The sequence below is a fragment of the Drosophila obscura genome, unplaced genomic scaffold, assembly GCF_018151105.1.
Source record: "Drosophila obscura isolate BZ-5 IFL unplaced genomic scaffold, ASM1815110v1 contig_186, whole genome shotgun sequence".
Classification (NCBI taxonomy): Eukaryota; Metazoa; Arthropoda; class Insecta; order Diptera; family Drosophilidae; genus Drosophila; species Drosophila obscura.
In genome coordinates, this window is record NW_024542774.1 from 3,024,134 (window position 1) to 3,037,611 (window position 13,478).

The 13,478-nt window shown below is 49.3% G+C and overlaps 4 protein-coding genes across 4 annotated transcripts; 2 read left to right on the forward strand and 2 right to left on the reverse strand.

The window, feature by feature from the left end:
- Positions 1–291: 291 nt before the first annotated feature.
- LOC111071030 (cilia- and flagella-associated protein 57) lies at positions 292–4,286 on the forward strand. The gene is made up of 5 exons (XM_022362123.2): positions 292–586; positions 649–732; positions 803–1,731; positions 1,786–1,955; positions 2,016–4,286. Exons 1-5 carry the CDS (start codon positions 405–407, stop codon positions 4,158–4,160), a joined length of 3,510 nt encoding a protein of 1,169 aa, XP_022217815.1. The 5' UTR covers positions 292–404; the 3' UTR covers positions 4,161–4,286.
- LOC111071032 (charged multivesicular body protein 6-A) lies at positions 4,192–5,105 on the reverse strand. The gene is made up of 3 exons (XM_022362125.2): positions 4,994–5,105; positions 4,817–4,926; positions 4,192–4,765 (listed from the first exon to the last, which is right to left on the reverse strand). Exons 1-3 carry the CDS (start codon positions 5,066–5,068, stop codon positions 4,306–4,308), a joined length of 645 nt encoding a protein of 214 aa, XP_022217817.2. The 5' UTR covers positions 5,069–5,105; the 3' UTR covers positions 4,192–4,305.
- A 733-nt stretch (positions 5,106–5,838) lies between these two features.
- LOC111071033 (40S ribosomal protein S16) lies at positions 5,839–7,664 on the reverse strand. The gene is made up of 5 exons (XM_022362128.2): positions 7,599–7,664; positions 7,480–7,521; positions 7,135–7,266; positions 6,838–6,952; positions 5,839–6,082 (listed from the first exon to the last, which is right to left on the reverse strand). Exons 1-5 carry the CDS (start codon positions 7,608–7,610, stop codon positions 5,937–5,939), a joined length of 447 nt encoding a protein of 148 aa, XP_022217820.1. The 5' UTR covers positions 7,611–7,664; the 3' UTR covers positions 5,839–5,936.
- Positions 7,665–8,053: 389 nt separating this feature from the next.
- On the forward strand, positions 8,054–13,014 carry LOC111071029 (FK506-binding protein 5). Its single transcript, XM_022362122.2, has 7 exons — positions 8,054–8,411; positions 8,690–11,154; positions 11,223–11,557; positions 11,621–11,899; positions 12,043–12,382; positions 12,565–12,749; positions 12,824–13,014. The coding sequence occupies exons 1-7, from the start codon at positions 8,153–8,155 to the stop codon at positions 12,984–12,986; spliced, it is 4,026 nt and encodes a 1,341-aa protein (XP_022217814.2). The 5' UTR covers positions 8,054–8,152; the 3' UTR covers positions 12,987–13,014.
- Positions 13,015–13,478: the final 464 nt, after the last annotated feature.

A 13,478-nucleotide genomic window follows, 5' to 3' on the forward strand; every position in this document is an offset into this window, starting at 1 on the left:
AGGGGGGGCTCAGCCTGAGGCTTCACTAGAAACGCCTCCGAAATGAAAAGCATACTTAGCGACATTTAATTACTTATTCATGGTGCTTTTGGCTTAGTTTTGATGAGGATGGAATAGAAACGAGAGCTTTCGTTTTGAGGTAATTGTTCGCCCAAGTGGGTGGGCCCAGGGCCCACGCCCCCGCACACTTGTTGTTAGGTGCCCGCCATGGATGCCATGGAATTTACTGTCAGGCGTCGAGCCTCTTTTGTTTGGCTGGTTTCCTAGGTTGTTTGATCGAATTCCAGTTCCCCATTTTGTTTCGTCTGTCAGCCTAGAGAGAGAGAGTGAAATTCGCATCGAATTCCAGTTCAAATTGTATTTATCACACCATACATATATATTTTATATAGAAATCAGACAGAATGGACGACCAGAGGGCAGGCTCGATCAATAACAGTGTGGTTATACGGCCGCGCCTCATCTACGGCCTTCGATCGGATGTGATTGGCAACATCCACTTCAACCTGAGCAAGGAGGTCATCTATCCGGTGGAGGGTGTTCTGGCATTCCACGACTATGTCCTGAACAAGCAAAGATTTCTCAGGTGAGTTTCTCCAGGCTATCGTTATCCAGAGTGTCGGATTACTCATTCGAATCCTACTGCAGATTCCCCGAGGACACGCGACCCGAGATAATCGCTATGAGTTCTCATCGCAAACTGCTTGCCGTTCTGGAGCGTCATGTGAAGAAGTATGAGAAAATCCTCAAAGACTTTTCTTACCTCTAAAGGGATTTCTTTCCTTCATCTCTTCATCCACAGTGGTCGCTTTATATCTATCTACGAGCTGTCCACCCTGAAGAAGCGCCGGCACCTGGAGCTACCCGTCAATCATCGCAACACGGAAATCAAGCAGATGATCTTTACCAATGACTCGCGAGCAGTGACCATACTGACCCGGCCGCCGGAGGAGCACATGATCATGCTGGTCCTGGACAAGACGAGCACCGTGATCGAGGGCCGGGCCACAGTCCTGGGATCCCACAGCGGCGCGGAGTGCATAGCTGGCAATCCCTCCGATTGCAGCTTCCTGGCAGTGGGCGGAGACCGGACCCTACTCCTGATGAGCAAGTCGGAGAGGGGATTCACCATCAGCAACAACCTGAAGGTTACCTACAGGGTCACTTCGATGGCCTTTCTCTCACTGGATCTGCTGATGCTGGGCACGTCCAACGATCAGCTGATTCTCGTCGAGAACGGCGAGCAGAAGCTGGCCCAGAAGGCCAGCGAGGCAGACACCGTCGACCTAATGATGGACCAGGAGATTTTCGATCGGGATCGCGAGGCACAGGATCAACGCTTCCAGTTGCCCACCCAGGCAGTCGTCCCGCACGACCAGCGGGTTCTCTGCATGACGGCCTTCGCGAAGGGATTCGCCTACATCATGTTCAACCGGGCATTCGTCTTTGAGCGCGTCTCCAAGTTTAAGTTTGAGCGGAAGACCATCCTCACCGTTCCCACCACTCTGTATGCGGAGCCCATGTACCAGATCACCAATCTAGCCATCGATCACAAGCAGGAGACAGTCATCGTAACCACCTCCCATGACCAGATCTATGTGGGCATCCTTATCGTTCCGGAGACGCTCAAGACCAAACAGTTGAAGTTCGAGCCCCTCGGCGTGCTCATCCACACGGGAGAGGTGATCGCGATGTCCGTGTGCGCCTGGAAACCCATCGTCATGACAGCCTGTGAGTAACAATCTCTACCTATAGCATCCATGTCTGCCATGCCCTACTCTTCAGCAAGGGATCAGACCATACGAATCTGGAACTATGAGACGGCTAAGGTGGAGCTGGTGCGCAAGTTCCAGGTGGATGTCAACATTGTGGAGCTCAATAATACGGGCCTGATTGCAGCCATTGGATTCTCGGATCAGCTGCGCATCACCCAGATCTTCATGGACGATCTCAATGTGAGTCGGGACTCTGCTGATTAATATCGTTCCCAATCTACGATCTCTTGCCCAACGCAGATTGTGAAAACCTACAATTTCCCGCATTGCAACGATGTTCGGTACTCCAATCTGGGTCACATGATGGCCGCCGCCTATGACAACAATATAGCCATCACGTCCGTGTACAATCTGGAGGTGCTGATCAATCTGAAGGGCCACAACGGCACCGTGCTGTCCGTGGCCTGGACACGGACGGACAAGTACCTCATCTCGGGCGGAGCGGAGGGCGCCATCTACCAGTGGGACCTGGAGACGGGTTCGCGACTGCAGGAGATCGTGCAGAAGGGCACCGAGTATGTGACGGTGTCGTGCAGCTTCCACGATCCGCTGACGATCTACGCGGGCACAAACTTTGGCACCATCCGCGAGTTCCAGAACTCGGAACTGGTGCGTGAGATTACGATTCCGTCGAGGAGCAAGGGCTCCGTGTCGGACCTTTGTCTGGCCCGTTCCGATTTGATCATGTTCGTCGCCGATCACGAGGGCAATCTATTCAACATGCAGTTGCCCTTCTTGGATGCGGGCGGCGGCACCTTCACCAACTTCCGGTTCTTCGATGGGCCAGTCAACAAGCTGAGGTTCTCCTACGATGGCACCCTGCTGCTGGCCATTTCCAAGAAGGGCACGCTGGCCATCTGGTCCATGGACAACATAGAGGGCAAGGTGCTGGCCATAGACCATGACCTGATGAAGAGCCAGGAGGTGTTGATACCGCGCAGTCAGCTGAACGACAAGATCGAGCAAATTGCCAACTTGGAGCTGCGACTTAAGCAGCAGGCGGAGGAGTTCCAATATCAGCTCAGCCAGAACGAGATCTTCGACGGCCAGCAGCTGCAGGAGGTGCATCGCAGCTACTGTTCGGCGCTGGAGGAGCTCAAGGAGCTGAACAACGAGATCGAGGCGAGGCACACAGAGGAGATGAACCACATTACCTACCAGATCACCTCCATTCGGGAGGAGCATCGCGTCCAGCTGGACACCCTGGCCAACCAGTACTCGGAGCGCATGCTCATCGAGTACCAGAAGTTCACCAATTTGCGCGAGAATATGCTGGAGCTGCGCGAGAGCTACGAGGACAAGCTGAAGAACTCCACGGGCACGCTGCAGGACACGGTGGAAGCCCTTGAGAACAACTACAAGCAGCAGCTGAACGAGCGCAAGGGCCTCATCCGGGACCTGATGAAGGAGATGCAGGACAAGAAGGCCGAATTCATCGAGTACTGCCACGAGGTGGAAATGGAGAACGACCGCAACATGGTGGCCACACAGACCGAGTACGAGAACAAGCTGACCACCGAGCGGAACGAGACGCAGATGTGGCGCGGCAAGGCGGGCGTGCTGCAGAAGAAGTTCGAGGCGCAGAGCAAGGAGATCGACAATCTGCTCGAGGAGGTGGAGACCCTCAAGGAGGAGCACTACAAGTCGCAGCGCTGCATCCAAAAGCAGATAAACAATATCGAGGATCTGCAGAAGGACATTGCCGATCGGGACTATGCCATCAATGGCAAGGAGAAGCGCATCCAGGACCTGCTGCACAAGAACCAGGAGCTGGATAAGTACAAGCAGGTGCTGGGCCACAAGATAGCCGAGCTGAAGGCTCAAATCGAGCCGCGCGAGTTCCAGATCAACGACAAGCGCAAGCACATCCTCGAAATGGAGGGCGAACTAGAGGGTCTCAACCAGAACAACATTCAGCTGGAGCTGCAGCTGAAGGAGATGCGCGACAAGTACCTCAGCAACGTGGCGGAGCTCCACACGGAGCGGCATCGGGCCAAGGCATCCCGCGAGTGCCTGAACGCCATCTGCACGGACATTTACTATGTGGCCGGCGAGGTCAATTCGGCCGAGGGGCTCAAGAAGGCCGTTAAAACGCTGTTCCAGAAGCATGCCAGCGACGATGAGCTGAAGCGCTTCGTCAGCCTGGATGCCGAGGTGCGGGATGAGTTCATGCGACAGCGCAAGCAGATCGAAAATGTTTTGGCGCGCTACAAGGCGGTGGCCGAGGACAAGTCGGTGCAAAAGAAATACGACAAACTGTTCAAGGAGAACATTGTGCTCGTCGAGGAGATCGAGAAGCTGCGGGATACGAACAATAGTCTACGCACTCGCGTTAGGGAGGACATACGCAGGTCCAAGAAGTCCGTTTCATTGCGTATTGACTAAATTATGTGCGGTACGGTTTCTGTGCATTTTAGATTCTAGAAAAATATGTATTTCACATTGGACTTATAGAGATATTTAGTTGCTGGCTATACAAACATACATACACATACGTACAAAATGGCATTGGTATCAATTGAAATCGGATCTAGGCCTCCACCAGGACTTTCTTCGTTTTGCTGGCGATCGCTTTGGTCTCTGCTTTCTCCTCTGCTGCCGCCTCATCATCATCGACTGGTGGCAGCACCTCGGTGGGCACTTCCGGCAACTGGACGCCGTCTTCTTCCGCCTCGAGGGCGTCCAATTCGGCCAGTACGTCCTCTTCGTCTTGAGGCGTCAGTACGTCCGTCAGAATAGCGTCTATCTCCTGCTGCTTCTCGATGCCTTCTCGTGTCTCGTCCATGATCCTCTCCACTTCGTTTATGTCCAGCATTTCGTGCACCTTCTTCAACGCTGCATTGCCCTGCTTCAAGCCATCCAGCACCTTCATCTCCACCTGGGCGAACTCCAGGTCGGCAGCCAGTTTCTCCAGATTATCCAGCTGCTTGTCCGCGTTCGTCAGCAGACTTTCCTGGTACTTCTTCTTGCGCAGCAGCAGTTTGGCCCGGCTGAAAGAATACACAGATTAGCTCTAGATTTGGTCATTATGCAAACCATACTCTTTCCGGCCCTGCTGCAGGCACTTCTTGGCGAGGAGCCTGTCATTTTCCAGCTGCAGCTCAATGCGCTTCTGGTACTGTTTGAGACGGTCTCGTTGTTGCTTCAGTTGCTAACCATAGGAAGAGTGGAGGCGGTTAGAACAGGCACCAGGAATCTCTGGAGGAGTAGCTACTCACCAGGACAGCCTTGTCGTGGTCGGTTATCCGACTGGGGCCCGTCTTTTTGCTACTTTTCCCAAACAAAGCTCCCATGACTAACACAGCTAGGGGAGAATCAGTGTGACCCCAGCAAGGGGAGAATCAGTGTGACCCTCAGAAATATGCAAAATTATTTACTATTAACCCACTTAACCCCCTCTATTTAAACAGGTGAAGAACTTGAATTATACAGTGGAAAAGAATGCTGTTTGAGCATTTACCCTTGTAGATCGATCCCATCTCTCCTTTTTACTTACAAAAACAAAGAGCACTACATATATCCTTCACCTGAACTGAGCTAAAATTCTTAGATTTATAATATTCGTGGGAATATTTACCCCGGGTCGATAATGGGCTATATTCTTTTTTGTTGATCGGAAATCATATTCCTTGATTTTGATATTCGGTTTAATATTACTAGATAAGTAGGATCATTAGCATTTAATATACAATTTCATCCGATAAATGAATCAATTTTCTTTAAGACTGGATATTATAAATAACTCCCCTTTATTGGATTGCTGATAAACAAAGGTGTAAACAAAAAAATTCCACAAAAATGCGATTTGTTTTACATGGTAACTACACATTTTGCTACATGGCATGTCGTTTGTCAAAGGTTAGCTACACGGGAGGAGATATTCCGGGATGACTTGACTTGTCGTATTCCACTACATTTCAAGTTTTGGCAGAGAGATCAGATATAAAACCTTGTCAGCGAGATAAATAATGAATCAGCTGTGCTTGTTGGACAGCAATCGTTTTGGCCCAAATAGTGCCACACTATCAAAATCCACCCAATAAATAATAGCCTTAATTGAATCTTACTGTTAATTATTCCGTTTTATTCACACTTGCGCGCAAACCATTTTCAAATTGTAAAAAATATCTCTAATCCAAATTGAAAACCAGACAGAAGAATTTAACGGTACGACTTCTGGTAACGAGCACGGGCTCCTGGACCACCGAACTTCTTGGGCTCGCAACGGCGTGGATCGCCGACCAGCAGGGTTCTGTCGTATTGCACCAGAATGTCTTTGATCTCCTTCTTGGAGGCCTCATCGACGTCTGTAATGGAAGGCAAGAAATTTAAAAAATTAGATGAATACCGAACACCATTAGCCATGCCAACAATTGCTCGAAATCAAGTGTCGATGAAGCCTCAAGTAGCAATGGTCAAATGTGGCCAGTGCTCTCCTTGATTGCGACATTCACTTGTTCTCCCTTGCTCAAGTCTTTCACTGGAAATGGCAATAACTTCCAACAAAAATCTGGTAGAAGGGGTACAACAACAGGATTCCTTGAATATGAAATGTTTCTGATGCATCACCCAATCTGCATATGAAAATTTAATGCCAGCTTGGTTGGTATATGCTCATAATGTGGTTTGATCTAGCCCTTATTGAATCATTTGCAAAAGAGTATAAATTCTCTAAAACAAAAACTTTTTAAGGACAAAATCGATTTGGTGTACAGCATACTAAGATTTTGATGTCGATGAAGCCTCAAATAGCATTGGTCAAATCTTCCGATTGCTCTCTTTGATTGCGACATGCAGTTGTTCTCCCTTGCTCAAGTCTTTCGTTGGAAATGGCAATAACTTCCAACAAAAATCTGGTAGAAGGTGCCTTTAGTATCAAATGTTTTTGATGCATCACCCAATCTGCATATCACATGATGCCAGCTTGGTTGGTATATGCTCATAATGTATGTTATTCTGGCCTCTATTGAATCATTTGCGAAAGAGTCTATGTTCTCTCAAACAAAAACCTATTAAGGCCACCCACTATTTCTTGCGTTTATCAAAGAGTTGAGTTACTTACACTTCTGGTAGAAGGCAACTAGGGCCTTGGAAATAGCTTGACGGATGGCATAGATCTGGGCGACATGACCACCACCGTTGACGCGCACACGAATGTCCACACCGGCGAATTTCTCCTGCAAAACGAGAGAAGGAAATAAATCAATGGATGCCTTTAAAAGGTGTAAGGAAACACGTCCAAATGATGCTCTAATATAATCAGAAACATTTGTATTCTCATTGGTCTTCAAGTTCGGGATAAATGTTATCATCATATCATGCCCAAAGCAACAAACATAGACAATGACGGCGTACATACCTTGCCGAGCAACAAGAGAGGCTCCTGCAATTTGTACTGCAGAACCTTGGGCTCAATCTGCTCCAGAGGGCGTCCGTTCACCTTCAGGAGACCACTGCCACGCTTGCAGTAGGCCACAGCGGTGGCGGTTTTCTGCAATAATCCAATCATTAATGTCCATTTACAATGGTTAGCACTGGAGAAGCTTCACACCAAATCAAAATCATCGCACACCCAAACATAACCTCAGCACCGTAGCGGCGGTCGGTCGGCTGGGCAGAGCGCGTCGACTGGGAATTGACGCGCTTTTTGTGTGCGACACGTGCGAAAATTTCATTTGATTTGAATGCTTTATGGCACACACACCTTGCGTCCGAAGACTTGAACTGCCTGCACGGGTTCTCTGCGCTGCAAAACAAGAACATTTGCATTATTTCAGTTGATATTTCACATAAATTTCGGCGCTTTTTCACAAGCACAAATACCTTTTGCTGCATTTTGTTCCGCGAGTTGGGTAGAAAAGAGCGGAAGTCGGTTTGACAGTTGGTGTGCCCAGATTTTGGGAAAAACTCATCTGTCATTCCAAGAAATACCGGCGCCAAAAATACCGATATTCTGCGGTATATAAAGTATATTTAATCTAGAGATGGTCCATCTCTATTTAGACCAACAAAACAGCTGTTACATGAAACAAAGCAATCCAATCCGTGGAGCTCGGAAAGCCCAGCGCCTGAAACTTCTGAAAACTAGCCAATTTTGTAGAAAATTGATTCATGAATTAGTCAAAATTATTTCCTTAGGGCTGACAGTGCTAACTAGCTAGTAATATTAAACCGAATATCAAAATCCAGGAATATGAACGCATCAGTCAGTATATTTACGGTATATTTTGATAATGACAAGGTATATTTCGGAGGGTCAGACGGTATATTTTATCGATAAGTCCACTGGTCACACTATCAAAGCAATCCAATCCAAAAAATATTAAATTTCCATCGTGTCTGAATAAAAAGTGCTAAGATTGCAAATTTGATTGCTTATGATGGTTGTCCGTACTGCCGCCATGCAAGCGGACTCAAGACATTCTGAGCGCGTGAAAGATCGCGTGTATATTGATCCGAAGGTCATGCATGAGGATGATGATGAGCGTGAGGAAGGCGAAATTGTAGATGATTACGATCCGATATCCTCGGAGGATGAAGAGTTCAAGTTGCGTGCACGGATCCAGCAGTTGGAGGAGAACAACAAGGATGTGGAGCGGATGGATATGCTGGCCGCAAATTTGGCAAATCAATATAGTAAGCAACATGTAGAATGACATATGATTGACTATGTGTGTGAGTGTGTTTGGGTGTGTGTGTGCGCGGGTAAGTAGTGTACGTGTGTTTGTCATAGGGCTTCTCATATGGGAGAAGATTATAGAACTGCGCCTTATTGCAGGCTTAATAATACGATTACTGAACCATCTGTATGTAATGCCCAAATGTCGAATTCCAGCCAAAGTTATTTGAGCTAAGAATTATTGCCCCCCTCCTCTCACTCGAGATAAGGTTTTTGTTTTCTTTTAAAATTACAGATTATCCGGAGCTGGAGGAGCGAGCTTTGCGGCTACCACGGAAATCGCCAGTCTTTTTGCTTTCCGATGTGTCCAGCCATTCGGATGACGAATACGATTCCCAGCGCCATTACCACAGATCGAGACTGAGACGCATAGACAATGGCAGGAGAAGTGTTGGCCAGCTGCCGAATGGTGTCTACAAGAGGACTGCACCTGCGCGGCGCTACAAGCCACAGCATCTGCGAAATCGGCAGCCGACCCAAAGCTATAAGAGCTATCAGCATCAGAGGCCGAACCATCAACAGCACTATCACCAGCAGCAGCAGCAGGATGCCATATTGCTGGACTCCTTCGAAAGCCTGACAGACGAAGAGAACTGCGAGTACGATGTGACCTCCGAGAATGAGGGCGAAGATGTCCTGGATCTGGAGCGCCTGAAGCTCAGCAGGGACAAGCTGCGCGTGGCTTTGGCCAGAGAGGAGCGGAATGATATGCTCGGGCAGTACAAGAACAGCCTCAGGGAGCGACTGCAGTATCCCCTGCGCAAGTCGCCCAAGAAATACCCGACGAACAAAGAGCTGCTGTCGCCTTCAGCAGAGCAACTCACTGATGGTCTCTGTCCGGAAGAGGAGGAGCAGGAGCATGCGATTCAGCCCGCTGAAGCAGCTGGAGAGACCGGTGAGCTTAGTCTGCGTCTGATAGCCCTCAAGTCTGCTATACTCAAAAAGCATTTGGCGCGAAAGAAGCGCGATGCGGAGCGGGCCTACTCACCGACCGACATGATAAACCGCGTCCATCCCACAATTAGTAACACGGATGAAATCGACGACCTCATGGAGATCAGTCCGGCTGCCTCGCCAGATCGCGGTGCGAGTCCTTATCGCATGCATGATGCTGTTGACACCAAATCGGTGGATATGGATCTGGCCGAAACAGATAGCGATGAGCAGAAAGACAACTGGAATACGTGGTCAAATAATTGGAATTCATTGGACACAGCTGGCGGTAGCTGGCGGTGCTTTATGCCGAACAGCTCACTGCCGCCAGTATCGATGCCCATTGTGATAGACGATGACGATGATCTGTATGATGATGAGGAGCCGCCACCACCGCCGCCATTCCAAATTGCACACATGCATCTGGATGAGGATGCCAGGGATGCCATGCATCTGGTCGATGAGCAGAATTCCAATCACAGTTCCCTAACATATACTCAATCTGTTTCCATGGAAAACTCACAGACGCAAACGAAGAGCGTGGACATATCGCATCCGGAAACTAGCGACGATGAAGCTGGAGCCTTGCGCGCCATGCTCCTGTCCAATCTAAAGACAGCCAAGGAGCCATCGTCTGCACCTGCACCTGCACCTACGCGTCCACCTCTTCTTCCGACGCCAGTCCTGCATTATCTGCCTCCCGCTCCTGTACCTGCCCCGTCTCTGGCCGTGTCTATAACCAGAACGGATTCAATTGGGTCCCACGATTCGGATGATCCGGAACAACTGCGCTCGCTGCTTCTGTCCAGCATTGCCACCAAAAAGGGAAGAAGTTGCCCCACACTGAAGTCCCGTCTTAGCCCAGAGATACTCAAGAATGCGGTGCGACGCTTCCAGTCCTGTGCTGTTGAGGCGCCTCCTAAAGTGGACGAGCCAGAGGAGCCACAGGACGATATTCAGCAGCAGCCAATTGAAGAAGGGGAGAAAATGGAGCAAGAAGAGCCACTGCAGCTCATCGTTGAGGCTCCTTCGAAGGGCCAAGATTCAAACCAATCCGCTATGGAAACGGAGCAACATCATCAGCCTGAATCTAGCCAAGTTTTGAGGTCCAAAGATCCAACGTCACCCTCCACTAAAATAATAAAAATTGTTAAACCCAACAAGGTGATCAACAAAAAGACCACTACCAAACGCAAAATTCCCACTGAGGAGCAATCCTCCGCAAAGCTGAGCTGCAAGCGACCAACGACACTGATGATCAAGGAGCCCAGTGCCTCCGTGAAGGTCCAAAGCAACTCCTCGGTCACGCGACTGGTCACCAGTATCGATCGGGCCAGCATCAAGGTGAGCAAGCTGATCATCAGCCTGGCCGATGACTCGGCGGCGAGCGATGATAACCTGGAGCTGAGCTCGTGCTTTGACTGCTCCAATTACACGGAAAACGCCAGTCCCCTCAGCCTGGCCATGGGCAGTCCCAGTGGCTCCACAACCAGATCGAATACTCCCACCTCGGAGATACTCGAATCGGCTTCTGCATCCACCTCCAATCCCAACCTCAGGCGATCGGTCATGAGTGATTACCTTGAGAAGAAGATCGATGACTATTTGAAGCAGGCGCGTTCCAAGGTCCCAACACCAGGCACAAATGGTACCAAAGAGCCTGAGACAGACAAGGCCCCAGAGAAGACGGCGGACGGGGAGAGGCTGGTGAAAAATCCACCAAAAGCTGCCCCTTCGAAGACCCAACAGACAAAGAAAACTCCAGTGGTGGGTAACAGCTAACATTGAACACGATTCAAATATTCATTACCTTTCTCTCCATTCTTCCATTTCAGGCAGTGCGACATTTGCCTGTGGCATCGCAGAAGGAATATCTCCGGCTGGTCGAACGCATGCAGTTGCTAGAACAGAAGAAGCTAACGACGGCCAAGAAAAAGGAGGCTGCGGCAGCAGCTGCCTCCGGCAAGGCAACAGCCGCCACATTGGGGGAAACCACAAACGACCATGACAAAGTGGTTCAAACGGCAGCCATCAACAGCAGCAGCAGCAGCAGCAGTAGCCAGAGGGCAGCAATCCCGAATGAAACCAAAGCCAAAACCAATGTGAAGCCAAATCAACCGACTAGGGAGACGCGGCTAAAGTCCTTCGAGAGCTCATTTGCTAGAATCGGGTAGATATATACGCCTGGATGGGGGACCAGGGTTACTCATCTCTGATTGTGTGTCTGTTGCAGGGGAAGCATGATAGCAAATTTGGAAAAGTCTATGAAGCTGGTGGAGGAGGCCAAGAAGTCGAAGGCTGTGCGCCTGCGATGCTCGCATCGACTCAAAGAGCTCTACAGCGAGATGCAGGCAGTTAGGCAGGTGGTCAAGCAGGAGGAAGTGAAGCTGGCCCGCATTCAGCCGGAGATTCAGACCAGCCACGAGATCATCATATCCCTCAAACAAAAACGCAACAAGCTCTACGCTGCAGCCATGGACCTGGGCAAAGGATTAAGTGGCGACGAGTACAGGTACTACCACAACGACAACAGCAGCCAGATTGCAGCTCCACGTGGGAATGGTGGAAACAAACGAGCAAGCGCGAGCTTCAAGCACCCTAGAGCTCGGGACACCACAATATTTCTATGCGATTATAGATTCGATTTTCTTGCAGGTTGCTTGACGAGGGCAAGGCGGAAATCACACGAAAATCAACGCAACTCTCCAAGCAGATCCGCCTATACAACTCAATAGTTAAATACGATGATCTTAAGAAGTTGACGGAGGAACAGCAGCAGCAGCAGCCTCTGCCACCAACTGAAAACGAGAGCCAGCCACAAACTGTGATCGAGTCCCCGGTGGAAAGGGAAGATGAGACGAGTCGAACGTCTATTGAGGCAGACAGGAGGCAACCGGAGGAGAATGGAATATCGACTGATACTGCGCAAGTGCCATGCTCAGAGCCACCACCCACAGAGACAGCCGACGAGTGCGAGTCCCAACTGATGCCAGATGTGCGTGGATTTCATTATACATATACAAATTGCTTCGTTTCTAGTGCTAAGAAAGTTCTCAAGTCATTCAACTCATGTACGGCTGGGTTTCATCCGTGTTGAATAAACTCCCCGAACTGTGACCCACAAATCCCCCCACAAAAAACCCCCCAAACTAACGAAACGGTTGAGTTTATTTTCAGAATCAAACCCGGGATGACTCACAGCCGGAACCGGAGCCAGCGCTGGAACCTGAAGTGGTAGCGGTAGCGAAGCCCTGGCCAGGACCCTACACTGTGCGCATTATGAGGGAGCTGCGCGAGGAGGAGGCGGAGCCGGATACGTATCTCCAAGACTACCGATCTCCCATACCACGGAACTACAGTAGGTGAGTAGAACATTCGGATCGGTCGGTCGGTTGGCGAAATGTATTTCCATGCATTTTTACCCCTCCCCGCAAAGTCCCTGCGATGTCCATGCCACCATCTGTCCGTTCGAGCTGATGGGACGCTGCGAGGATGCGGACTGTTCCTATCTGCATTTGGGCCGCGTGGAGACGACACCGCTAGCACCAGCCCCTGCATTAGGACCATCAGCTGCCAAAAACCAAACTCTTTCAAACTAACCTTAAAAAAAAAAAAAAACAAACAAAACACAAACACACACAAACTTGAAACAAAAATAACATTCTTAAATAGCGTGCTTGAATTCTGGTAAGTTGAACTCTTCACGCGACTAATATTTAAATGTTGCTTTCAGTCAACGTTAAAAAAGAAAACACACAAAGCATAAAAAAAACCGTCACAATTAAAGCTGATTGATGACGGGGAGCAGAGCAGCAGAAGCAGAAGCACAGCAGCTGCAGCAGCCAAATGAGTGCAAAAAAATAAACAAAAAAACCAAAACCAAATTTTAATCAAACAAAAAAATCAAAAAAAAAAAAAAGGAACAACAAAAGAGAAAAAACCACCGTTACTTGTTTAAACCTTGTTTGTTAATTACATTTATATACCTCTCTCTCTCTCTCGCGCGTCGTGCAAGTTCGATGTTCGATGGGGCGTTCGATGTTCGATGTTTCGGGGCTGTACAAACAAGTTTGAACCGCTCGAGCGGATGT